This window comes from Centropristis striata, chromosome 1, assembly GCF_030273125.1.
Source record: "Centropristis striata isolate RG_2023a ecotype Rhode Island chromosome 1, C.striata_1.0, whole genome shotgun sequence".
Classification (NCBI taxonomy): Eukaryota; Metazoa; Chordata; class Actinopteri; order Perciformes; family Serranidae; genus Centropristis; species Centropristis striata.
The window spans coordinates 20,414,525-20,441,807 of NC_081517.1; the positions used below are offsets into that span (position 1 = coordinate 20,414,525).

The window sequence follows — 27,283 nt, forward strand, 5'->3', positions numbered from 1 at the left end:
TCGCTTCAGCTTGCAGGGTTTTAAACTTTTATTTGCCAGTTTCTCACTGCAAAAGATGCATTCGGCTCTAATTTTGTCCATTGCTTCTATGAAGCCGAACTCAGTGTAACTTTCATGGTACCCTCTCCTTTTCTTTTTGAGATATTCAGCACTCTCGTCTCCCTGACGCATCGCCATTTTTCCATTAGCTCTCTGCTTCTGTTGCTGGGTGAGGTTACCTGTGTTAAAATAAATTGATTATTCTCTATTTTGTTGAAATGATTTGATTGCTTGATTTCTGCTTCTCTGTTGTGTGACTCCCTGTTGTCTGTCCCTGTGTCTGTCTCTGTGCGTGACGCAGGTCGCTATCAAAGGTCTGCCTTGGTATTATCTATCTCTATGCATTTATATTAATCAGGCAATATGATTTTGATACAATGATTATGTTTGTGTGTTAATGTTGATTTAGAAACTGTGATTACTTTGATTACATATATTTCATTTGCCTAAACTGATTAAGATTCTATAATCACAAAGAATATATTGTATTTCATATTTTTTAAACTTTAGAATCCATGTAAGACAGTGAAAATCCTTTGGCCTCCTGTTATATCTCTGTAAGACATAACAAGGCAGATGTTCATCATAACAAGTTTGTTAGCAGGTCAGGGCACGGCCTTGTTCCGGGCAGCAAGATTGTTGCCCAGGTGGCATGACGTGTCCCTGTATTGATTAAGACTGGCGAATCAGCGGATCAAGAAGGCGGAACTTCCTGGAAGAAATCTACTTTCATGTTAAGTAAACAATTGTTAGTATTTAATGGCTTCAGGGAAATTAGACGGGGTTCAGACTTCACAAACTGAAACAGTCTGTGTATCAGGGACATGGAGTTTTGGACCCGGAGATCTCTGTATAATGCACATTTTTTGACGTATTGTAATAAAATAAAATTAAACTGAGAACTTGGACGTCCTCCTGCTCATCATTTCCCATCAACGATCTGCGCAGAAAAATGGTGAGGATTTTCAGTTGGCGTATTGAATTTTCAAGGTTTCCTCATGCAATTTTTCCAACACCTGCAAGAGGGATGTTACACACGGCCTTATTCTCGCCCTATAGCATATTTTAAAACTTTTCTATAGTGATTTTTCTATTTAAATAAATGAATAAACGTTTAATGTAGCCCTTATTTAGTTGCTTTTGTTACACTAATGAATTAAATGCTGACTCTAAATTTAACACATTATAATTAATTACATCCCTTAAAATCAAGAGGGCTTCGCGCCCCACCGGTTGGGAATCACTGGTATAAAGGACGCTGCTACATGGGCTCCAGAACTCTTTAGGAACCTGTTCAGCTGAACACATCGCTGCTTCTACAAATGATTACAGATTGTTACCAGTGCAAAGTTGGAAAGCCAGCATCTGTGATGGTGAGGGGGAGGTTAGTGCCTGTGGCATCATGGGTAACTGTCACCAGACTGTCACAATGTGAAGGCAGACAACTATGCAGACAACGTCTCTTCCAGAGACATCCCTGTTTATTTCAGACAATGCCTTGCCACATTTTTGCATTGATTTTATATTTTCTTTCCGTTGTGCTATTCATTGCTCTAAAACTGTATTTTCCTTTTCTGTATCATGACACGGCCTGCCAACAAATCACAATCTCCCACATAAAGGAATGTGTGGAGTATGTTGTATTGATAAAATGACTCATAATTTTAGATACAAGATGGAGAAATGAATCCATTGTGTGGTGCCGTTTGTACAAATTGTTTTGTGAAATGGACACTGTTAAGCAAATGTTAAGGATGATTTAAGAAATGACGAAAGTGACTGAGAAAAACTAATACTTAGTGTGTATGTGGGAAATGTATGCCCCAGCTCCTGAACAAATGCTGCAAATAGAAAGTTTAACCAATTATTTTCAATTAAGTTTTCACATGGCTAGAACAAATGTACAATGCCAGTTGTCTAAGTGAACCTTAATGTGGATGAAACATTAACAAAATAAACATATATTTACACATGAAGTCATTATATACAGTGTAACATAGAAAAGAAACACAAGTTTGTTCCTTGAACATGAACAAATCTATCATCTCGTTTTTACTGCTGAAAAATAGTAAAGACAACTCTTACAAACAGTGCGTACTATGTCAGTCTGTACAAGCCAAGGTGGTTTCCTGTTTCAGACTTCTGCTTAAACATTATATGTACATTATAGCAATGATAGAAGATATTACAAAAATGTGAACCTTTGGGAAAAAAAGTTTTGAGTTGTTTCAGGAGTATTCTGACATTTTGAAAAAAAAAAATGCTCATCTGTAGTCTTGCCATATGAGAAGTTTGAACTTCACGTTTGAGTATTTAGGCCAAAGAAGAAACACCTCCATCCAGCGTAACAGTGTGTGTTGTAACAAAGTGTTTGTGTTAATCGAGGCGCTGGATGAGCTTCTCCTCCATCATACAGTAGAGGGCGACATGGGACAGGTCAGAGATGAAGGCATCACAGGCACGTCGGCTGATGCCCTTACAGCCTCTGAGGTCCAGCAGAGTCAGAGAGGAAAGACGCTTCAGGTAGGACAGGCAGCCGTCTGTCAGCTCACTGCAACCTGACGGAGACAAGCGGACAGCAGTTGGTGTCTGTGCTCTGTCTGAGAGCACTTTAACCCTCCTGTACTCTTGTATGAGAAAATACCAAATACCAAAAACAGGTATAGTGAATATTATGTGGTATATGAAGGGCAAATAGGCTCAGCCCCCAGAGGGTTAAAAAAATAATCAATTGGTTGATACGGATAGTCCAGCTAGAAGCAGCATGATGATTGTGCTCACACACTCACCTGCCAGTGTGAGTTCAGCGAGGCTGTGGCGGCTGTGAGTCCCAGCTGCTGTCAGCAGAGCGATAGATGAATCTGTGATGTCCTTGCAGTGGGCCAGGTCCAGCCTCTCCAGCTGGGGCATGTGGCGCTGAAGTAGTCTCAGAGTGGACTCACTAATGTCCAGGCCAGACAGACGCAGCGTCACCATGTTCCTCAGTCTGCTGCGAGATGACTCGGACCCTGTAGGAACACACGGGTGGAAGAAATAGTCACTTGAGCTGAATAGGTCAATATGAAGCCTACAGGCTTAAATGAGAGAACCCATGGCTGCAGACTGCAGGTAGCCATGCTCATTGTGTCAGTGGGACCCATGCATATTTGGGAATGTGATGGTGCACTTTGATATATGGTGAGATCAGCAAGACAACATTATATGCTGGCATGGTAGAGGCTGACCAATCATGTCCAAACTACACTAAAATTAAAGAATGGAAGTTTCACATGTGAATCCAGATAAACTGCAAAGAACAGATGGTGTCTCTTTGTAGGTTTTTATTCACTTTTCCTGGAAGATCCTTCTGTCATCTTCATGTTATCTGTGTGCATTAATGCACAATTTTATTTGTCATCACAATGTTCCATACAATAACCATCTATAGCTAAATGCCAACAAAGTGTCAGAAATAAAATGAAAGAGTTTTTCAAAAATAATTGTAGTAATTGATTTATTAACAATCGTCAACAGAGATCTAGCCAGAGATCTGGGTGGACTGCTGGGAACAGTTCTGAGGGACTTTTAATTGGTCTATGGTTTATTGAATTGTTTAACTTATGATTTAAGATTATTTAATGGAACTGTGTGAACAGTTTTCAGTGGGTCGGTCTCCAATGCACCTGTTGATCTACAGCAGAAACTGATGAATTATTCAGTTTTGGGAATAATTCATCAGTCAGCTGTCAAACTGCCCCCGCTGCAGAGGACTGGCCACTGGACCAACAACATGTGCCAGCCAGTGAGCTGATGTCATCACTAACATTTTCAACATATCACCATGCCAGGAGAGTTTTCCCACATGCTTTGAGACGGCCACTTCAAGTAGTTTTTCCATCCCAGCTAGCCCTCTTATACAGTGAGGAAAATCATTATTTGATCCCCTGTCGAGTTTGTGATTTTTGCTAAATTTTCCCACTGACAAATAAATGGTCTATAATTTTAATGGTAGGTTTATTTCAGCAGTGAGAGACAGAATCTAAAAAAAATATCCAGAAAATCACATTATATAAAAGTTATGGATTTATTTCCATTTCAGTGTTTCCCACAGACCAGGTAGCAATGTGTGGTGCTCCACTGACACCGGTGGGTGAATCGAGTGTCACAGTGTGGTGGAGTCGGTCATTGGGTGGATGCAGCGGGCGGTGTTCAACACTTTCTGAAGCTGCCACATGAAAAAACCTGTTTCTATTGTTCTTCAGAGTCACCTGCTGAGACACTATAAAGCTACAGCATTTCAGCTCAATCTTACTTCTTTAAAAGTAAGTTATTTAAGAGAAGACAACTAAAAACATTTTTACCAGAACCCTGCCTGGTTTCATTCCTCACCCCAACTAGTTCAATCTTTAGATTCTGTGACAGGAATGATTTGCACAAAACAACTTCAATTGGAGGTTTTTATTTCAAATAATTAACTTAAGACCTACCTCAACCAATAACCTGTTCTAACTGTTTTGGTAAAATAATGTAAAAAATAAAATATATTAACACAAATAAAATAAAGAAACTACCTAAGGAACAAAGCCTGATTCAGATTCTTTTTAGGTTCTTATACTGTAGCCTATTTAGTGCACAGCTTCATGTCCTATCAGAACACCTCATTTTTCTTGGCTTCCTGAAAAACAACTCAAGTGCTCTTCATAAGGGACCTCCTTGGGTTCAGGCCCATTTATGGATAGTCTTGCTTGAGAAACAGCAAAAAAACAGCCACAGACAAATCAGAATTAAAATAGGCTACTTTCCCCACCTGTTTTTAAAAAAAATGTAAAGTCTAAACTTCTCTGTTTCCACCTCACCTGTTGTTTCAGCAGCTGCCTGTCTTACAGGAGCATTTTGTCTGCTGACCTCCTCTATTTCTCCCTGAGCACCACTGTTTGATGCCTATAGAACATTCAGATAAATTAACGTTTACGAGCCATTTGACTGTTCAACTTTGTTTCAGACTGATACCTCCTCATGCTGCTCCTTGTCCTCTTGACGAGGCCGTTTTTGCCGTGAAAAAAAACTTTCAATACTCATCTGGATTAAAGCAGGAAACATTCAGAAAAACTACTGATAACTACAACAATAATAATATTCATAATAACTTAAAAAATGTGGTCTATTCTTTTTGATTTGACTGTGGGCATAGTAGTCTACTCTATCCCCTCAAATATTAGGGCTGTAAAGTCCTAAATTCTTTAAATATATCACTTTATTATCATTTTAAACCTTTTTAGGTGAGAAAGTAGCTGTTTAGATCCCCAGTGCGTCGTTAATTTGTCTAAATACCAGCTGTTTACAATTTTGTTCGGACGAATTCGGCGCTACTCACGCTAGCCGTCGTGAGCAACGCACTTCCGGTTACATTCACAAAAATAAAACCCCCGTTGCCCTTTATAACGTTAGAATTTGTGCTTTTACTTTGAAAACAGGAAGCGAACCTACCCTCGATGTAGCTAGCTTGAAGCAGCCGCTTTGACTGCTCTCGTCCCGTTAACGGCATTTAAGGAAACCATTCAATATGCCTTAACGTTACCGGAGAGTCTTGACAGCTCTGAGACCGGCCCAGTTCATTGTAAAACATTTATTTATTGATGTGAATGTGGTGTTTTCTGTGTGTTGGCTAACGTTACAGACGTTACAGTTTTTTTAATCCCCTAGAGAGGAAAAAAAAACTGAATCATTTTGTGGCGGTCGGTCTCTATTCTGTGGCGGTGCACCACAGAATGGTCTATGTGTGGGAAACACTGCATTTGACTGAGTGAAATAAGTATTTCATCCCCTAACAAAACATGGTGGAGAAAGCCTTGTTGGCAGCACAGAGGTCAGAGGTCAAGTTTCTTGTAGTTGGTCACAAGGTTTGCTCACATCTCAGGAGGGATTTTGGTCCACTCCGCTGTGCTTTTTGAGTGGATCTGCAGTCGCTTGGCAAGCTGAAGCTTCAGCTCCCTCCACTTTCTATGAGATTAAGATCTGGACACTGGCTAGGCCACTCCATGACCATAATATGCTCTTTCTTAGATACACTATTCAGGGATTGGAGAACAAAGTCTACAAAATATGGCGCCCCTTCTTGGTATTTTATGAGAGACCCTCAACAATAATTTCTGAGTAGTATGTTCGGATGTTTGGGCAGCTGATTGTATTGTATCATGGGTGGATGTTGTACAAAAAAAATCAAACATTTTCTTCCTGTACAGTGACTGTCTTATACATGCCTTGTCATCAATAAAAAAGACCACTGAAAGAGAATATGCTCTTTCTTGAGGCACCTTTGTTGCCTTGGCCGATGATTTGGGTCATTGTTGTGCTGGAGGTTGGAATCTGATTGAATGATGCTATGGACAGGTGTCTTTTCATACAGGTAACAAATTCACATTAGGAGTACTTTATTAATGTGAGAGGATTCATTTGTGTGCCTCATGGGTACATAACAGGTCTGTGGGAGCCAGAATTCTTGCTGTTGGTAGGGGATCAAATATTTATTTCCCTCACTGTATGTTGAAAATACAACACCTAAATCAAAATGCGGTTTGTTGATTTCAGCTCAGCATGAACACAGATTGACCCCATGAAATGTATTGGCAAGCACAGTACCTAACGTTTGTGAGGAAGACCGACATCATGACAGCCACTACTTCGTCACTGTACTGTACTGGTATCACGACACCCATTACCATACGTCTCCATACAGCAAGACACCAAGATACCAACGCAGACGAGGAAATTAACTCAGGGTACTCCAGGAAAATATCAGTTTGTGAGAGTGAAGCTGCATTCATATTGTACAATCAATTCAGTTACTAAGCTTTGAGAGCACTCATTTCTGCTACTGACCAGGGGGGGTGATGATCTCTTTAATCTGGGCATCTTTAAGGCCTTCGCACCAGCGCAGGTCCAGCAGCCGCAGGTAGGGCAGAGTGGGAGAGACCAGTGCTGACAGACAGGACCAGGACAGACCAGTCAGCCTCAACTCCCTCAGACCTAAAGGCACACACAGAAAGACAGAGAGACGGGGTGTGATGAGACATGAAGGGAAAGGTGGGATCTATGTGATTGAGAGTTGGTGTGTGTTTAAACCTGGGAGCCTGGTGAGCAGACAGTTGAGCTGTCTATTGGCCAGGGGGGTCCAGGACAGATCCAGGGAGGTGGGCTGGCGTTTAATGAGGCCTGCCAGGGCCTGGTTACTGAGCGGGTGGCACCGGCTCACATCCACATGGCTCCACAGACGCTTGTCACAGCTCCTGCACAGGACAGTTTGACATGGTTGGTTTAGTCACAAATGTTTCAGAGCTCTGCTTGTTTTTAAGTCAAAGACTTAAATTAACACATACTGTATGCTTCAAGTTTTTGTAGAATAAGAGTGTAACGTACCACTTGTACCAGGCCTTACAGACAGTCATGCAGGCCAGCAGCTCGGCTCTGTTCAAGTACCTGAACACAGACACCCACACCTCCTTCTCCCCTCCTGTCTCGTTGCCCACATCCTTAAAGGATGGCAGAGACAGCAGGGGCGGAGGAGACATGGCGGAGGGCGCAGCAGCTTCTTCTTCCTCTGTAGAAGTCGCAGAGTGATCTCTAGTGCCTTTGTCGCCATGGTTACCCCGCAGTCGTGGCCTGTGAGATTTAAAAAGTATCGAATGATGTAGGTTTCATGCATGGGACGTCATTAACTCAAATAGTTTCTGGTCACGTACAGCCTACAGAGCATTATTGAATGTTAGTTATGCTTTGGTGGAGCATCAGCTGTTGTCTGTCTCCACTCTCACGTCACCGGACTCTGTTTATCACTCTACACTCTGATTCATCACTGGTGACAGTTACTCCACCCATCATTGCATCCTATACAACAAAGTGGGATGGGCACCTTTGGACGAGACATGCACTGGTTCCTTTTCATTTATAAAGTATTGATAGGTGACATGCCACCATACCTCAGCACTTTATTAAACTGGTCACATAGTAATTATCCAACACGCTCTAGTGATTGCTTAATGCTAAATGTTCCCCGGACTAATATTGAATTTAGAAAAACCTGGATCATCTTACAACATTCACTCAAACTCAACACAATTGTAACCATGGGCCAGTTTAAAACTATGATAACCAGTAAATCTGCCTTTCACTGTAACTGTTTTTAATGTTTTTAGCATGTGTTTTGTCTGTGCTGTTTTGTGTTTTCTCTCTACTCTCAACATCATTGCAAATGAGGGGTTGTCCTCAATGATTCCTCGAGAAAATAAATGAAGGACAAATGAAATGAAATGAAAATGTCAAACTGATCTGTGAAAGAGTCATGTGGCTGCAGGTTCCAAGCAAGACCACAGCTAATACGAGCATCTGTGACGGTATGGGGGGCCAACTGTGAAGGTACCATTAATGCTGAAAGGTACAAATGTCATCATCTTTTTTCTATGTTGTTACTAAGGTCTTGGTGTTTTTGTGTAAAATTCTGAAGGGGTTTTCGACCCCTTTTGTTTGGTATCAACACAAAAAATTATAGGACATAGTTGGAGCATGGAAATGGACTTCAAAAGGAGATATTAAGTGATTTGTATCAGAGGTTATTAGAGATGTTTGACCAAAACAACTTGTCACACAGTGCTGAGCTGCATCTTAAATTAATCTTCAGATCCCTGCTTCCAGATGATACAGTCCTTCAAAGTGGCATATACTGTTGACCTGCCATCTCCACCCACAACCCCCAATTCTCAATAAAACAAGGGGTTAACACCATAGTTCCCTCAATGCTTGTCACAAAGCTCAATGATCTGGGATCAAACACATCATTATGCATGGGGATCCTTGACTTCCAGACAGGAGGGTTCGGTTAACACCGGAGAACCCCAGGGCTTCGTTTATAGCCCCCTTCTGTATTCCCTATACAGCTGTGGTTGGCCTGATCACAGATAAGGCTGATGACCTAAAAGGGCCTGACCCACTGATGTCAGGACAACAACTGACAACAGACTAAGCAGCTGAAGTGAAGGAAAAATAAAGGAAAGTGAATTTGATAATGTTTTGAGCTCTACCTGCCAGGTCCTCTTGGGGTTACGTTGTCAGCTGTGGCGTCACTCTTAAGTCGTGAAGGTTTGGATAGAGCCGTCTTTCTCTGGATGAAGCCCTGCTGACCACCAACACCAACTGCAGCCGCCCTCAGACCCATTGCTGCTTCTAGCTTTGGCACTATGGAACCTGAATGACAACATGTCTCTGTTGGAGCTTAACTCATTCATTTTTATGTTTTTACTTCCGAGGTTTTTGTTTGACCAAATCTATACTGATTCTTTGATTTGAAGTCTCACCAGAGTGTCTCTTGGTCTTGTGGGGGCGCTGTAGAGTGACAGTCAGGTAGGAGCCACTCAGCAGGTCATCATTCAGATCAGACACCAGGAGGACTGGGGGTTCTGGATCTGAATCCCAGCGCCCTTCCTCCTCCAAATCCTCATCCTCCTCCTCCTCTTCATCTTCTAGCATGTCCATCTCCTCCTCTTCGGGGTCAAAGTCCTGCTCCTCGCTGTCCTCATCTTCATCTTCATCATCAGTCCTGCGCCTCCTCCTCCGTTGACGATGCAGTCGTTCTTTGTCCCCATCTTCGCTGTCTTCTTCCTCCTCTTCCTCCTCCTCCTCTTCTTCATCATCGTCGTCGTCGTCGTCCGACTCCTCGGACTCATCTCCTCTTCGCTGCATCCTGGAACCTCCCCTCAGCCTAACCCCTCGTCCCCTACGTCCAACCTCCCTCATGCCCAGCCCTCGCTTTAGCTTGAGGACGGAGGAGGAGCCAGGAGTCACGAGGCCTCCTCTGCTTCCCCTGTGGGCTGCGCCTCCCCTCAGCAGGCCTCTCCTGTTGGCGCCAAGCCCTCTCCTGGTAGAGTGGCTCCCCCCTCGGGCATGGAGACCCATCTTTTTTCTCTGAGAGGCTGTGGAGATAGAAGGATGTGACAGGCAATCAGGTCAGAAAAAAATTATCTCATCACATCAAAATAGATGAAATTCACATACATTTGTTTAGACAAACATTGAAAAACTTTTTTGTGATAAATCAGCAACAAAATAAATGCTGGGCATTAGACGCGAAGCAAAAATGTTCTTCAGGTTAATCTTTTAACTAGGGCCCGGACTCGATAAAAAAATTAATCTAATTAATTAGAGGCTTTGTAATTAATTAATCGAAATTAATCGTATTTTAATCGCAGATAAATATTTGACCTGAGAACAGTGAGAAGTAATTTTTTTCACATGGATTTTTAGTATATCATTGAATAATGACTGAATACATAAGCTTAAGCAACAAAAATATTGTTTATTTTTGATCAAGTCCAACAGACCAGTGCAATTTTGGCCATTAAGTGTAGCAATAGCACATTTAGAAATATAGTACAGTTCAGAAATCCAGGTAGCCTACAGGTAGGTAGACCTTCTGTAAACTATAATGCTTTGGTTTTTTAAGTAAAACACAATCCACGCTAGCTACCACACTAGCCACTAGCTGCTATATGTTTTGCATTGAGGTGATACTTGAGGCTGGATGTGCTGCGGTGATATGTGAATTCCTTGTTGCATAGCAACACAACCATGCTCTTATCGACGCTTCCATCCATTGGTTTTTTGTAACAAAATGTCCCATCACCCACGGGGCCAACCAAAGCGTCTCATCAGCTTCTTCCTTCATGTTCACTGTGGTTTGTTGTTGTCTGAACTCATGAACGCTAGTTGGTGCTCCAGTATAATCGGTCCGCCTGAAACTCATCCAGTGAGAAACATTCCGCGGTGCAAAAATAAGAGCGTCAAATTTTTTAACGCGTTCATTTTTGTTTCATTAATTAATTTTAATTAACGTTAAACGTTAAAGTCCCGGCCCTAATTTTTAACACACGCACCTTCATCTTCGTCATCACTGGCAGAGTCGTCTCCATCGCGGCTGTGTCTCTGACGGCGGTAAATCTTAGCCATTCGAGCATCCAGCAGGGAGGAGGATTTCCGCTTCTGGAAATGGGAAGAATGGAAGGAAAGGTAGAAAGAAAGAAAAAAAGAAGGAAAAAAGAAAGCAGAAGCAGAATGACCAAGAAAATTAAACAGTATGGGGGATGAGAGGTATGGAGAGACGGACACAAATAGAAATATAATTGATGACTTGAAATCAGGAGAGTATTTAGTAGAAGCAGAATCTCAAAAACAAACACTCACCACTGGAAGGCCTTCACCTTTGTCTCCTTTAGCCTGCAGGAGAAAAAAAAAGAAAAAGGTCAATATAAGAAGCAATTTAAGAAAGAAGGGGAATATCAAAGAGCTGACAGTGAGCTTTTTGAGATTTAGCTGACCATTTTGGCTTTGCATTAATAAATTGTGCAAATATGCAAAAACATTTTTTGAAATGCTTCCATTATGTTGTGCGGATGTTCACTAACTAATATAAAACAGCAATCCATCTGTAATCTGAAAGGAAAACAAAGTCTGTTTTGCTATTATTTACATTGCTGTCTTTTGGCAGAACTAAAGCTCTCTGTCAAAGTTTAATTACATCAACATTAAACATAGTTAACGTTGTATAGAGCATCATAAAACAAGCTGAAGGAAAATAAATTGAAATTATATATTGTATCCTTTACTGCCACTAGTGGTTATATATATATATATATATACATATACATGCTTATACAATGAACCAAACCAGCATCCCCAAAAACTGAGTATCTTTTAACAGTACCATACTACCATATATTAGGTTAGCGGTTATGGTACAAGTCAATCATTTTTTTCTTATACTATTTGGGTGCTCGGAATTGCCATCACACTAACAATTCCAAAAGTCCAATATATATATATATATATATATATATATATATATATATATATATATATATATATATATATATATATGCTTAACATCAGAATTTGAAAGTCATCATTATGACTTTTGACATATTTAAGTACTTTTAAATGGTTAACAGCTTGAACACATAACAGTGAAGAGAAATGTCCTATTGTTTCCATCGGAAAAAGGCATTTGGTACAGTAGGGATGAGGGCAATATTAGACTATTTTGTACTTTTGATTAGAAACATGGCTGTAGTAAGAGAAAAGCCTTTAATATTTATATTTTGATACTGAGAAGAAGCCGGATCACAACAACTGTTCCCCATTAACCAACGCAAAGTCAGTTACTGGAAAAAACACAATATCTGTTCATCCAGGCATTCAAGTTGAAAGTTGAGTGAAGAGGGTAACTGAACAACGTCAGCTTCTCTTGCATCCTCGTTGACACTGAAGAAGTGAAGACAAATGTTCCCAGTAGTGCACCAGTAACTGAAAACTAGAGGTCGTCTGATATATCGGCCAGCGTTTTTTACTTGTATTGGCATCGGCCGATAGGTGCGTGTTTGCCGATCAATTAGCCCATTTCATTGAGCCAACACCAGGCACGGCTCGGTGCCACATCTGATGTGAAAAACACATCAAATATGTGGATCATCTGAGGCGCCACCACCTCGAGGCCTAGAACAACAAACACATTGTTTGCTATCCAACTGTTAATATGTTTTGTTTGTTTTGTTAATAAATGTTTCTTTTTTTGTTTAAATTGAGACTTGTGTAACATTTGTTATCATTGTGTCATTTTTATCATGTAAATGGAGGGAGAAAAGGCATTATCGGCTTCAAGAATCGGCTCAAAAAAATCGGCTCAAAAAAATCGGCTCAAAAAAATCGGCAGCCATATCGGGAATCGGTTAAGACTGATGTCAAAATAATAGGTATCGGCCTTAAAAAACCTGTATCGGTCGACCACTACTGAAAACCACTTATTTAACCCTCAAAACCCCAAAAGAGTTTCAGGGTGTTACTTGCTTTTGTCCAATTTTACTCACTTCAGTTCAATATATATAACCTGTGCTCCACCCACTTCCCCCTAATGTTGGTAATGCTCATTAGCACTTGGAAAAGTGTGTTTGTGACAGCACAACAACCAATCTGAGCTGAAGGCAGCGTCGAAATGAAAACAGCTAACAGCCTGAGAGAAGAGGTACAACTCTTGTCCAACACAGGATTTTTAAATAGGAAGTCATTCTCTTTCAGTAACAAAATAATTTGGATTAGGAAATGTATATCAAGAGTTGTGTCTGTTCCCTTGAAAAGGTGAAATGGAAAAAGGGGTGGGGTACACTCGGCAGACAGGTAGATGTAGGCGCCACCTCTCACCAGTCTCGAGCTGATTGGCTGAGAAGGCAGAGGGGCCGCCACCAATAGAAGTGATGCTGAGGAGGAGGAAGAGCAGGAAGGAAGAGGAGAATGAGGAGGAGGAGGAGGAGGAGGAGGAGGAGGGAAGAAACCACAGCGGACCACCTCCCCATCCTGCTGGGTGCCTACAGGACCCCCTATGGTAGCAGAGGGCCCAGGGCCCAGTCTGAGGACCAGGGGGCCATGAGGACGGATGTGCTGCTGGTGGTTGGCAGCCAACGATTCATCGCTGCCTGATGACTGACGGAGTTAAATTAAATTCAAAGAAAACAGAAAATAAAGCAACAAAAAATAAAAAAATAAATAAAATAATGAAAAACAAAACAGACAGGAGACACAATACCCGTTAGCTTTGACACACTGCAACTAAATGTGTGTGAACGGTGGGTTAAGACTGAGTGCAAAAAGACTCAGAAGTCCGTGTGCAGCAATGTACTCAAAATACATACATACAAGAAGTGTGGGACCCTGAGACTGTGTGTGTGTTCGAAGATGAGACATGGTGTACCTCTGGGTCAGTGATCCCTTGGACACACTTTGGACACTCCCAGCAACTGGGCAGGTCTTTATTCACCACTCCTTCTCCCTGAACCTGTGGAGGCAGATGCAGACAAATTATTAGTAAAAGGAAAGGTGCAATAGGGGAAGTGAGAGAATAAAGAGAGACGTGCATAAATTAAGTAGACTTTAACCCTGCTTATAGCCGACTACTTGAAGCTAGACTGTGTGCATTCACAAATGGTGTCAGTGTATTACGGCCTATATACGAAGTTGCTACAAAAACAACATTCCAGTATTCTTTTTTTATACTATAGTTCAATTAAGTTTTGGTCCTCATAAGAGATTGACTATAGGTTCCCTGTGGAGTTTTTGACCTCTAGTGGTCCCGATGAGTCATTTTTTTTGTAGGCTGTTTGTCTCATGTGCATCCTCCTGTGTGTCCATGTGTGCATTTGTGGGGGACATGCGACACCTGGTTTCACTGTATTCCACTGATCTACACATGAAATGCAAGAGATATACAGCAGGACTACATTACTAATGTAATCAAATGGTTTCTTTGTTAGAATGAGGCAAAGTTCCTTCTCAGTCATACGAAAACCTTGTTTAACTAGATAAACGATCGATCTAACTGATAACCCCCAAAACAACAAGTTAGTTCAGTTGAGTGCCTGTGGTGAGGTCACGTCTGTGATAACAGCAGGACAGTAGAGTGTCTGTAGTTGATTCCTATTTGTACGGCTCTCACAAAGGGGGGTGTCTGCAAAACAAAGCTTTTCATCTCACAGTCAGTAGTCCTGGAGGTTCATCCGACTGTACTGAGAGCTACGTAGTGTATGTACTGTGTTGGACATTTTATGAACAGTCTGTTCATAAATTAAGGAATCACTTTAATGCTGAAGAGGCAAGGGTTTGATTGCATTGCTCAAGTACTTTAATCACTTGCTGAAATCCTGCATCCTCCGTGACTGCATATCTTTAGCTATAAATACCACCCCAATGCTTTAGTTATTTGCCCTGTCAGAATCTGTATGAACCAGCTGTTTAAATGCTACAGGGAGAAGGAGTTCTACACTACTATCTTCTCCTCTCTAAGTGGCCACAGGGAGAAAATTGGCTGAAAGGCTGAGCGGTGGCACCCTATTCATTTCTTATTATACATCCATTCCTCGACTGCTGGGGGTTTGTGCTGGCTGAGTTCCAGTTGCAAATTCCCTTAAGGTCTGTCAAAGATACTGGATATAAGGAAGATAGCACATAGACAGAGCGCCACGCGTCACACTCTGAAGACCACGCCCACTCAGTGAACTGTCTCACTTCTAAACAGTCTGGGTTTGTCTCCTTGGAACATCGCTCATTCTTTATTTTCTCACTGTGGCTTTGTTCTCACCATGTTACTCATTCCTAATACTGTATAGTAAACATGGATTCATTTCAGACACAGCTCAAGTGTGTGTGTGTGTGTGTGCATTGTACCGTTAGGCAGGCAGGATGGACTATCTGTGCACAGTTGGAACACTCCATCAGAGTGAGAGAGGGGTCTCCCGTTTCCTCCTGATTTGGCTCTTTGCAGATCTCACATACAGCAGACAGAGGAAGGCCCGGCTGGAGCGGACGCAGGGCAAGTTACAAAAGAGGCATAACCAACATATTATTTATACCAATTAATAAATATATATATTTTTAAAAGAGTTACTTACCGAGAGACACTGTCGTAGCACACAGGTCTGCTTGAGTTTACCTGGTCCTCCAAACTTCTTCATGTCTCTGCAGAAGTTACAATCTCCACACTCTGGTCTCATACAGGCTTCACAGCGCTTACACCTGCAAAGAAGGAAAACATTAACAGCAACTGGATGATCCCTGAGGACAGCTAGATCACACACTTGCACATTTATATTAATTATAACAAGGCTTAAAACTGTACAAAATGTTGGCTAAACAACTTTTTGCTGAACTAAATTGAGAGAAGCCTAATTGAAGCATAACTGAAAACCTGTAAGTGTGACTATAAACCTCAAAAAACAGACATCTGCATACGAGTATAGAATCTGCCACCAGCAGGACAAGATTTTGGTATCTGAAGCATTTTGATTTCCATTTGTAGCATTGACAAATCCTTTTCTGCGTGTTGAGCAAAAGAAAGGAACACACTGGCCAAACTGTAATCTCGGAACCAGTCAGGTCTCGTCTGACAAACGATTTAGCTTTATATTTTTATCTGCATTAACAAGCACATATCTGAGATTAGCCAAAAAGTCGTATGGACCATAAACACCTTCAAAAAGTATAAATAAACTTGCTTATAGGACTGTAACCAAGAAGGAAGTCCTGGTCCGGATGTCTTTCAGCTACATGAGAATAAATATTGCCCAGGGCCCCCAGAGGGTTCAGAGACTGGAGTGATTGAAACATCATTCAATTTTAGCCCATGTTTACTTGTTATGACAAAATGTTTTTTTAATGAACACACACTCACACAGACACTTACCTAACCCTGCGCCGTCTCAGCACAGACATGGAAGAGGCTGGTTTCTGTGGCCGTGGTATGATGGGAGTGGAGGTCAATTTAGGACGAGGAGGAGGTGGTGGAGGAGGAGGAGGCTGGTACCATGAAGGCTGGTGGAGAGGAGCAGTAAGTAAAGAGGAAACCATGACTGAGGCAACAAGACACAAGCACAACAGCAAACGATTGCTATGAATGTTGGGTCCAAATATGTCGAAAATATGATACATCATGATAATAATAATACATTTTATTTATGGGCGCCTTTCACATCACTCAAGGTCCCCTTACAAACAGAGCAAAAAACACTAGATAAAAACAAAACACAATCAGCTACATAAAAACAAAAAACAGAGCAAAAATGAGGATGGAAAGGTCAACCAAAAAAGGCTAATCTAAACAAGTGAGTCTTAAGCTGTGATTTGAAGGTGGAGAGAGAGGTAATGTACGCATAAAATGGCATTTTCAAACCAATATTGGTTAAAAAATATATTAAGTTTCCTTTAAAAAGGAAAAAAGGGGGGTGGTCCATAGCGTAGTGGTTTACACAGGCGCCCCATGTATAGAGGCTACAGTCCTCGCTGCGGTGGAGCCGGGTTCGAATCCGGCCTGAGCTCCCTTTACCGCATGTCCTCCCCTCTGTCACCCCCTTTCTATCTGTCTCTCACTTTCAATAAAGCATGTAAAAATGCCAAAAAAATACTCTTAAAAAAAAAAGGAAAAAAGGTATTTTATTTTATTAAAAGTAAACATTCAACAAACCAATACTAGCATTAATATAAATGCTTCTTCCAAGTATTTATTAACTTAAATAAAATAACAAAAATATATAAACATTTTTTAATCATTGTTCTGTTAAGGTTTTCAGTTATCCAGGTTATGAATTTAATTTGAGAAAGAAAAAGCAAATCCAGTTGCTTTTAATTTAGCACTTCCTGATACATTACCATCATTTCTAATGTGTCTTGTGTCTAAAAGTGAAGAATGCTTACTCTCTTTGGCCACTTGACGATGGGTTTTCCTGTATAAGACATTTTGGGATTGTCATTGGCATGTTCCTTCAGTAGAGCCTGTAGGACACCAAAGACAAGAGTGGTGGGAGAGAAAGCAGGGGTCAAACACTGTCAACAAGACACCATGAAATATCAACAGAAAAAGTGATGTTATTCCTAGGGCCGGGACTTTAAGGCATTAATTAAGATGAATTAATTACAAAAAAATGAACGCATTAAAAAAATTGACGCATTTTAATCGCACTTATTTTTGCATCGCGGAATGTTTCTCACTGGATGAGTTTCAGGCGGACCGATTATACTGGAGCACCAACTAGCGTTCATGAGTTCAGACAACAACAAGCCACAGTGAACATGAAGGAAGAAGCTGATGAGACGCTTTGGTTGGCCCCGTGGGCGATGGGACATTTTGTTACAAAAAACCAACGGATGGAAGCGTCGATAAGAGCATGGTTGTGTTGCTATGCAACAAGGAATTCACATATCACCGCAGCACATCGAGCCTCAAGTATCACCTCAATGCAAAACATATAGCAGTTAGCAACTAGTGTGGTAGCTAGCGTGGATTGTGTTTTACTTAAGAAACCAAAGTATTATAGTTAACAGAAGGTCTACCTACCTATAGGCTTCCTGAATTTATGAAATGTACTATATTTCTAAACATGCTATTGCTACACTTAATGGCAAAAATTGCACTGGTCTGTTGGACTTGATCAAAAACAACCAATATTTTTGTTGCTTAAGCTTATGTATTCAGTCATTATTCAATGGTATACTAAAAATCCATGTGAAAAAAATTACTTCTCACTGTTCTCAGGTCAAATATTTATATGCGATTAATTTCGATTAATTAATTACAAAGCCTCTAATTAATTAGATGAATTTTTTTAATCGAGTCCCAGCCCTCGTTATTACAGAACAGACCCCCCCCAAAACAACAACCCACCCACTTGTCATACCTTGATGTGTGTAATGAGGGCGGGGGCATTGTGTATGCCTGCTGGGACACATTTCTTGTTGGACGGCAGAGCCTCCAGTTTACCCAGAAGGTTCCACATTCCCTCTACCTCCAGGGGAGTCAAATGAACTTTAACTGTGGGTTTGTCAGACTGCTGATCTGAAGATTCTTCATCACTACCACCACTCTCCTCCTCCTCCTTGACCTGCTCACTGGTTGGATCTGAGCAGGATGGCTTCTTTAGACCTAACACAAGGAATGATTTACATGTTCTGTTTCGCCCAATCGCAAAAAAAAAAAAGTCATCTTCATACACGTTTGACACCATGTTTGCTTATATTCATACCAATGCCCAGCGTGTGCTTCTGAAACTCTGGTGTGAGGTAGGAGGTCTTTGTCAGGCTGAAGACGTATCGCTCCAACACGTACCAGCACATCTCATAGTAGAAGGGGTAACGAAACTTTAATGGAACCTGCAGGTAGGTGAAAGAGGCACTTTACCAATACACAATCAATCACTTCTGGTCATTTACAATCCGTGTATCCTTTGTCCTTTCCATTTTCAATTTGCAATCAAAAATCAAATAATGAAAAATTGACTGGTTATTTTGTTATTTGTTTTTATTACAACACAAAAAAGCTTGTTTTTTCATATTTCAATATTAGGCTCAGAACAAAAATACGAAATGGAAAAACGGGCACAAGAACTCAATTTGCTTTTAATATCTAATTGGTCAGGTTTACGTGACCCGGAAGTTTGTAATGTAATATTTTACTGTACAGTCTATAGCCAAAGGCGTTTTATTTTTAAAAAATCCACAGTGAACAGTTCTGTGAATATCATGCAATTAATCTTCTTTCCATATTTATCTGTTTTTGGCCTGGTTGTGTAGCACTTTATTCTGAAAACTGAAAACCGCACGTCGACGCAACAAGTACATTTTCTGTGGGATGCAATTAATTATTTCAAGTGGTGTGTTCATGTAAAGTTAATACCTCATCTCCTCTCTGTGGGTAAGAGTTTTATACTGAAAAAAGTGAGAAAGAATGACAGTGAAGTGTTTATCCTTCATGTCAGCTCGCTCTGAGGAGCTTCAATGAATTTACCATAAATATCACAATATGGGCGCACTACATTATATAGGGGCGACTGGTTTGACTACGGAGAAGCGAGTGACGGCTCACTTGACCACAGTCAAACTTCCGTTTTTTTTTTATTATAACACAAAAAACATGCTTGTTTTTTCATATTTTAATATTAGGTTCGGATCAAAAATATGAAATGGAAAAATGGGCACCAGGACTGAATTTGATTTTAATATTTAATTGTTCGGGTTTACCTGACCCGGAAGTTTGACTGCGGTCAAGTAAGACGTCACTCGCTTCTCCGTAGTCAAACCAGCTGCCCCTATATAATGTAGTGCGCCCATATTGTGATATTTATGGTAAATTAATTGAAGCTGCTCAGAGCGAGCTGACAAGGAAACTTTACTGTCATTCTTTCTCACTTTTTTCAGGATAAAACTCTTACCCACAGAGAGGAGATGAGGTATTAACTTTACATGAACACACCACTTGAAATGATTAATTGCATCCCGCAGAAAATGTACTTGTTGCGTCGACGTGCGGTTTTCAGTTTTCAGAATGAAGTGCTACACAACCAGGCCAAAAAACAGATAAATATGGAAAGAAGATTAATTGCATGATATTCACAGAACTGTTCACTGTGGATTTTTTTTTAATAAAACGCCTTTGGCTATAGACTGTACAGTAAAATATTACATTACAAACTTCCGGGTCACGTAAACCTGACCAATTAAATATTAAAGGCAAATTCAGTTCTTGTGCCATTTTTTCCATTTCGTATTTTTGTTCTGAGCCTAATATTGAAATATGAAAAAACAAGCATTTTTTTTGTTTTTTGTGTTACAATAAAAAAAAACAAATAACAAAATAACCAGTCAATTTTTATTTGTTTGATTTTTGATTGCCAATGAAAATGGAAAGAACGAATGATGCAGGGATTATTTACACCTTAAGGGGATGGTGTTTTCACCTACCCGTGTTCTGTCTTCTATATTACAGATGTTAAGTTGCGTAGGGATGTTGAAGCTGTGCAGGAAGTTTCCTCCAAAGACCATAGAGTCCACAGGTGTGTAGACTGCATGAATCCAACCTGAGAGAGACAGACACACACATAAACACATTAATCTTCCATTTCTTTTATATCACTGAAATCTTTAATATAAACCGAGTGAGTGAAAGAGAGTAAAAGTACACCTGAGGGTATGATAAAAGTGCAGCCCTGCTTCAGTTCTATTCTCTGGCAGTCAGATGCTCGATCTCCCAGGAAAATGTCTCCCTGTTTTCCTGACAGCACCCAGTTCTCATAGAGCTCAAGGTTTGGAGGAGTGGGAGGGATCAGCCAGAATACCTGAAAACAGAACTACAATTCAACCCACACTCCACTCACTCCAGATTACTTTCTGTACAGTTTACTGAGTGAAACAGGAATAACTGAAGTTGCTCCCTCTCATTCTGGACCGTACATACCGTATTTCCTCAAATAGTAGCCGGGGCTTCTATTAATACAAAATCAGTTTGGGACCCAGCTAATAATAGGGGCAGGCTATTATTTGAAGGAGGTTTTATTAAAAAAAAGTATATCAGAGCAGCTCTGACCAGCACTTTTTAAAGTGTTTTACACAGCGCATTGTAGCCAGTTACCCAGATGTCGGCCATATTGGAAGTACTCCGATGTAAACAAACAATGAATAGCATGCTGAATGTTCATTTTAGGCAGGATTTAAAATGTCTAAACTACTAAAAAGCCCAGAAGAACGTGCGTAAACGGCTCGACTTTACAGAGAATGACTAGGACAGCGGGAGAAACAACCATATTTACCTACAGTACTAACTCGTGTGGCCAAACTTCAAAATACAGGTGTTGTGTGGAAATCTGTTACCCCGTCAAATTATGTTTCCTGAATGGTGTTCTCTGTAGCATCACCTCCTCGGTTGGAGTAAGGATTTAAGTTTAAGGTTAGGCGTTGTAGAGAGAACTGTTTGGGGTTAAGGTAAACTTGGGGTCATGTTAACAACTTAAAGGAGGACTGGTTGGGGTCAGGTTGGTGCAGGTTAAGGTAAGGGCTACACATATCGACGGGGGAACAGACTTTGACATAACACCGGTAAGACACCCGGCTTATAAAAGAGGCCGGCTTTTATTTACTAAAAATTGTTTTTACACCCGGTTACTAAATGAGGCCGGTCATTAATAGGGGCCCGGCCATAAATGGAGGAAATACGGTATTCAAATAACTATTTTCAACATTATTTGTTCTAGGGCACATGACAGCATTCATGTTTTTGAAAATCCAACATTTAATGAGCTTTGTCAAGCATTGTCTGAACCCCCTCTGGTCGCACCTTGCTTCCTCTGAGTATATGGTACCACACAGAGGTCCCTCCAAAGTCAATGTGAAAGTCTGTGTAGCAGCCCTCAACACTCATCAGACAGTATCTGCAGGGACACACACACACATCAGCAATGTTTATATGAAAATGTCAATTCATTATTTCATCGAACTTATTAAGCAGAAAAGAAAGAAATTCATTGAATTAATTGACTTCTCTCCCACAGATTTGATCCAGAGAGAAGTGAACTGGAGAGACTCACTTCTGTACTTTGGGGTATTGCATGTCGTTAATAGAGTTGGTTGAGTCTCTCTGTCTCTCTTTCAGATGACGAGGCCACATGTTGTCCACCCAGTCTATAAGATCTACCTACACACAAAATACAAGACAGACAGACGTAGATTAATGCTTCTGTTGGCATGGCGAATGTTAAATACTAGGGGTGTGACAATACTCTCAGCTCACGAGACGAGACACGATATTGGGTTCACGAGAACGAGACGAGATTTTAAGAAAACTCCAATGACAAAATATATGACTGGAACAACAGACTTTTATTTAACAGAGTTGCACATGCATTTTGAAATGTTTTATTATAACTCTTTACATGCATGATGTAGGCATGAGCTTTTAATAAAATTCCACAATATGAAACTAAAACTAAAATTTATAAATGTTAAAGAAGATAAATAAAAAAATAAAATCCTCCAGAGGGATTAATGAGGCTCTGGAGGTGACATATGGTTTTCTATCGTCTCCTAATCGCTTAGTGACAGTTTCGACCGTGATCACATACATGACGGATTAAAGATGGGAGATGCAACTGTGGCCGCGCTAACTGCACAACATCAGCAGCAAAACAAAGCAGCATGGCTAATTATCATAAACATAACTTCTTGAATTAACTGGCATTGCTAACTGTGCATAGAGTGTCCGGTGCTTGTTGTAAACAAACAGAGATCGGTAAGTGAACACCTCCTGCAGCAGCAGCACATACACACTGTACTGCTACAGAGCTAACTGTTAGCCTGTTAGCAATTTTCAGCTGGGAGAGACTGCTGCAGGAGGACTGTGCCGATTTGATTCATTCTTACTCTTCTTAACGAGCCCCTGCAACTTCATTCTGGCTGTCTTCTTCTTCTTCTTCTTCTTCTTCTTCTTCTTTTCATTTTACTGCCCCCACAGATCACAAATAGAAGTTTGGATAACTCACAAATCTCTCGATAAATATCGTCTAGTTTAATCTCGCGAGATCTCGTGTCACGAGATCTCATCACACCCCTATTAAATACACACAAACACAAGCCTTTCATAAAGTGTGGGCACATACTGTGGTAGGTCTCCTGACCAGGTTCTCCAGCTTGGTGTGGCTGAACTCCAGGCTGATGACATTATAGAGCTTCTCTCTCTGAGACGGAGGGGTCTCGTAGTAACGTGTCCACTGGGCCATGGACATCTCTGTCCCCTTCTGAGTGCTCACATCCATTACATCTATCATGCGTCTGCTACCTGAGAGGGAATGTTTTGCAATTTGGCAATGGTTAGTCACAGCATGCCAAAGAAATCAGGTTAGAACAGCAGCCAATATGTTTAGGGTTCCCACTCTTTCCAGGAGTCATCTTGACAATAAGTGGCTGCACTTTATATGCTCATAAGCCCATCTCCTTATCATGCAAACATAATTAACATACAAGAGCTACGGACTGGGGTGTCTGGGACCCTACCAATAAACTTCTCTAAGAAACAACAATCACAGCAAATTATTTATTTACTTATTTCTTCTGGAAAGCAAAAATATAGCACACAAGGAAATCTTTGTGTGCTGCATCTTTGTCCATCTCCTTCAAAATGACTGACAGGAGTGGCCCTCCCCCCCTGATAGTGTGTGATAGTAAAATTTAGGACATTCTAAAATTCTAGGATTCTAAGGAATCCATCATAAACGTGAGTGAAACGGGGTGAAATATCGCTCCAAAGTTAGTTTGAATATAGGAGAAGAAAAAACTAGCATCGCTATTTTGAAAGGGGTCACTTGACCTGTGAAAAGGGGTTCTATGGGTACTCACTGTTCTGCTAAAAACACAGCTTTTCTCATGCAGTAAAATGTGTTATTTCACCGATAGTGTTTGAATATTACTGCATACTGGGGTCTCCATCAGCCTTGTAATTGCATAAATTGAGTATGACCGGAAAGCTGAAGATCTGGATTCAATGAACCAAACTTTGTTCATGTGTTATGATGTTGATCCCCATAGTATCATTTCATTGCAGTGAGAGCATTTTTTAAACTTGATCTCACTGTATAAAATGAGCTGCTGTGACCTCTCGGATAATCACAGCCTCATGAAACTTTACAACCACAAACTGAGGGGCATTCAGAGGATTTATGGCTTTCCTAAGCCAATGGACAATAAGGGGCTATTGACAGTTGACAGAGGAGAAGACAGGTGCATGGATTTTTCTGTTTTTTTTTTTCAAGGTCTTGGGACCTAAATGTGGTATTCAGGAGGGATTTTGGACATTTTTTTCTTAAATAAAAAAAAAAACAACCAAAAACTAAATTTAGCACCAACTGTGTGTAACAAATGTATCAACCATACCATAATCTTCTAAACCCTTATACACTTTATTATCATGAATTAACTAATATAACTGATTTATGACTAGCAACCTCCCACCCCCCAAAAGAGAAAATATTTCATATTTATTTATCTACTTTATGTAAATTAAAAAAACTGGATGTTTCTTACAATAAGGGGGATTAGCATAAATTCTATAAAGGGGAGACTCATGGGTAACCATAGAACCCATCTTTATCCAGATATCTGAATGAAGATGGCAGGGTCAGTATATCCGTCACCAAAATATAGCAGAACTTTAGAGTGTTATTTAGCCCCCCGGGCTAAATAACACTACGGATGGTTTTCTAGTTTTGATATCTGACACATCAAACCAGTATCTGTCTTTCTTTGTATCAGCTTTAAAACAGAGTCTGCTACAGAATGTAGCAGTAATGTTGACCGAGATGGCCAGCAGTCCCACTGGTCTAAAAGGAAGAAAAATATAACTTCAATAGTCTTACCTACAAACATCTTGACGTCATTGACACTGAAGTCAGAATCAGGCATCCTGCAGAACAACAGGAGGTTACTGAACATATTGCTAGTCTCATGTTGTTTTGTTACATGCAGCAAATCATGTCAGTTTTTTTCCCCAATAGAGAAGAATAAACGAGCAAGTTAATAAATGACTTCATTAGAAAAGAGACTAAGAAGTAAGGTAGATGTACATGAAAAGAAAAAATAAGACAAAAACAATTAGGATGCCTACTTGATTCCAAGTCCATCAGGCTTCTCAAAGAGGATTGGCTCCCGAAGACCGCCTCTCTGGATAAACTCGTATGTCAAGTCTAAGAAATACAGAAAACACAATAAAAGACTGTAAGCCTTGGTTTTGCATATTTCACAACTTTGACAAAAAAAGAGCCACTTGACATCATATTTTGCAGACACTTTCAATTGCTAATGGAAACAACTGTTCTGAGTTTGGTGTTAATAGGACTACTTGTAATCAAGACAGACATCACTTCCCGTTTTGACTGCAACATACAGGAAGGTCTTCCTGTACAACTTGCACATTTTGGGGATTTTTTTTGGCTTGCTGCAACTTTGCGTAAAAAATTCCAGGGGGAAATGGGAGTGGCCTATATTAGGAAATTCAGCTCAACTCATAGAACACATGCATGTTAGAGTTTCTAATATGCCACACAGTATTCTGGAGTTACTGGCCAAAATGATCTTGCCTTGATTATAGCACCATCTGCTGGTGGATATGTGTCATTTTTGGTATCTGCAGTGTGTACAGCACTCTGTATCTGCCCTGCTACCAGTCTTAATTTGTAAAAATCAAATGAATCATTGGTTTTATGCACTGACAAATGTAGTTTGCATTTCCAGTTCAAATATATGTACTGCACTAAGGCCATATGGGCAAATGTAAATAATTTATTTAAAATGTAATATCAACTTTTTTTGCTAGTCAACTGGGAACAAATGGTTAAACAAGAAAATTAAATTAGACACCTGATGGCAAAAGGGTACTTTCCAGAGTTACAAGGTGCACCTGAATGCCACCATAAAGCCCCTGTTGGCACCTACATGCTTTACCATTGTTTACATAAACTTACGGAGCCAAAATGTTCCACAACATTGACTTCAGGGAAGCAGGAGGATTTTTTCAGTTCTGTTTTTCTTTCATCTCGAACTCCGGCAGTGGTCATGGCAGTGGCATAATTATGATTCCACGGCCCCGAGTGCAGGATACTAATGACGGGCCCTATTTCGGTCGATTTGCATTGTATTGTTTCAGTGTGCCGTACCGTTGTTGCAGGTGCAGGGCGATTGACTTATACACGTACAATACACATTAAGGCTTACTATGATTCTTTAATACGAACATCAATGAAGATGGTAGTTTACATTAATCAGAGTGATATTAGAGACATTTTCTGCTACTGAAAATAGCAAATCCTTGCTATGGTGTAGTATTTTTAGTTTACAGTGAATATTTGTTATCACATCACTTACAAAACTTGTGTTTAAAGTCAAGTAAAACATATGCACAAACAAATACCAGAATATTTCGCTAAAAGATGATAAACATCATCTTGATACATGGCCAGTTAAGTTAATTGATGCCGTCTCAGTCGCTAAAGTTATTAATTGTTAATTAATTGATATGCGTCAGATGATGATTTACTATGTGCAAAGTAAACGCAGCTATGCCATTCAGAAAGTTATACATGTTTATTGTGTTAACAGAGACCGACAGTCCGCTATTATCCGTTATTGTCATTTATAAATAACTGTATTGTAAAATTAAAAGAAGAGAAATAGAACACATCTCCATGGTGAATCATGTGCCGCTGCTTTTATGAAACTAAGTGGACTCTCAAAGTGCACAAGATTGATGCATTTTACATATATATTTATTTTGTTATGGCTTAATTGCAGTCAAACACTTTTTGGCTAACATTCTATCAAAATTTCACTCAAAGTACTATGAATGATGATGCAAGGTTAGTACAAAATAACAACCCTCAAATTGGCTTTGTCATGGTCTCAAGAAAATGTCTCTCTCCTTGTCCTCCAGTGTTTATTGCTTCTGTAATTAACTGAATTAAATGTATTGCATTGAGGGTTTATTTTTGCTGTCTGTACATTCACTCCTGTTAGCATTTAATTTGCGAAGCTGTCCTGCTGTCTGTTTATCCTCTGAGCCCGAGCAGCAGTAGGGAGTGTGTAAAATAGATAAATAAATGTGTGTATAAAATAAGTATTCATTTATTGTGACATTTAAGCATCAAATTATATAATCATGTTTCTGAACATGTAATTATAAAATGACAGCCCTTAAAACCCTCCACAGTCTGAAAGTGGTGGTGGCGCAGGTATGATGATATATGTGACGTGTTTAAAACATGGCTGCATTGGGAAGACGATGTCAAACAGTCTTGATGTCTACTGTTCTTGACAGGTAACGGTTTGTGTTGTGCAGTTTGCTATGTCTCAACTTTATGAAGAAACTCCCCTC

At 40.2% G+C, this 27,283-nt stretch overlaps 1 protein-coding gene across 2 annotated transcripts in view; it reads right to left on the reverse strand.

The window, feature by feature from the left end:
* Window positions 1-2,053: 2,053 nt before the first annotated feature.
* kdm2aa (lysine (K)-specific demethylase 2Aa) overlaps window positions 2,054-27,283 on the reverse strand; it is a 29,124-nt gene continuing 3,894 nt past the window's right edge. For both annotated transcript variants that reach the window (XM_059334246.1, XM_059334245.1), the window contains exons 3-25: window positions 25,022-25,100; window positions 24,774-24,820; window positions 23,022-23,200; window positions 21,954-22,060; window positions 21,704-21,797; window positions 20,555-20,708; window positions 20,335-20,450; window positions 18,621-18,747; window positions 18,276-18,520; window positions 17,296-17,373; window positions 16,289-16,416; window positions 15,498-15,621; window positions 15,274-15,402; window positions 13,805-13,888; window positions 11,248-11,280; window positions 10,941-11,046; window positions 9,366-9,980; window positions 9,093-9,255; window positions 7,435-7,677; window positions 7,141-7,304; window positions 6,898-7,044; window positions 2,829-3,047; window positions 2,054-2,597 (exon numbers count right to left, since the gene is read on the reverse strand). In XM_059334246.1, the coding sequence (XP_059190229.1) occupies window positions 2,416-2,597; window positions 2,829-3,047; window positions 6,898-7,044; window positions 7,141-7,304; window positions 7,435-7,677; window positions 9,093-9,255; window positions 9,366-9,980; window positions 10,941-11,046; window positions 11,248-11,280; window positions 13,805-13,888; window positions 15,274-15,402; window positions 15,498-15,621; window positions 16,289-16,416; window positions 17,296-17,373; window positions 18,276-18,520; window positions 18,621-18,747; window positions 20,335-20,450; window positions 20,555-20,708; window positions 21,704-21,797; window positions 21,954-22,060; window positions 23,022-23,200; window positions 24,774-24,820; window positions 25,022-25,100 (3,563 nt within the window). In that variant the 3' untranslated portion in view covers window positions 2,054-2,415. The remainder of the gene's footprint in view (window positions 2,598-2,828; window positions 3,048-6,897; window positions 7,045-7,140; window positions 7,305-7,434; window positions 7,678-9,092; window positions 9,256-9,365; window positions 9,981-10,940; window positions 11,047-11,247; window positions 11,281-13,804; window positions 13,889-15,273; window positions 15,403-15,497; window positions 15,622-16,288; window positions 16,417-17,295; window positions 17,374-18,275; window positions 18,521-18,620; window positions 18,748-20,334; window positions 20,451-20,554; window positions 20,709-21,703; window positions 21,798-21,953; window positions 22,061-23,021; window positions 23,201-24,773; window positions 24,821-25,021; window positions 25,101-27,283) is intronic.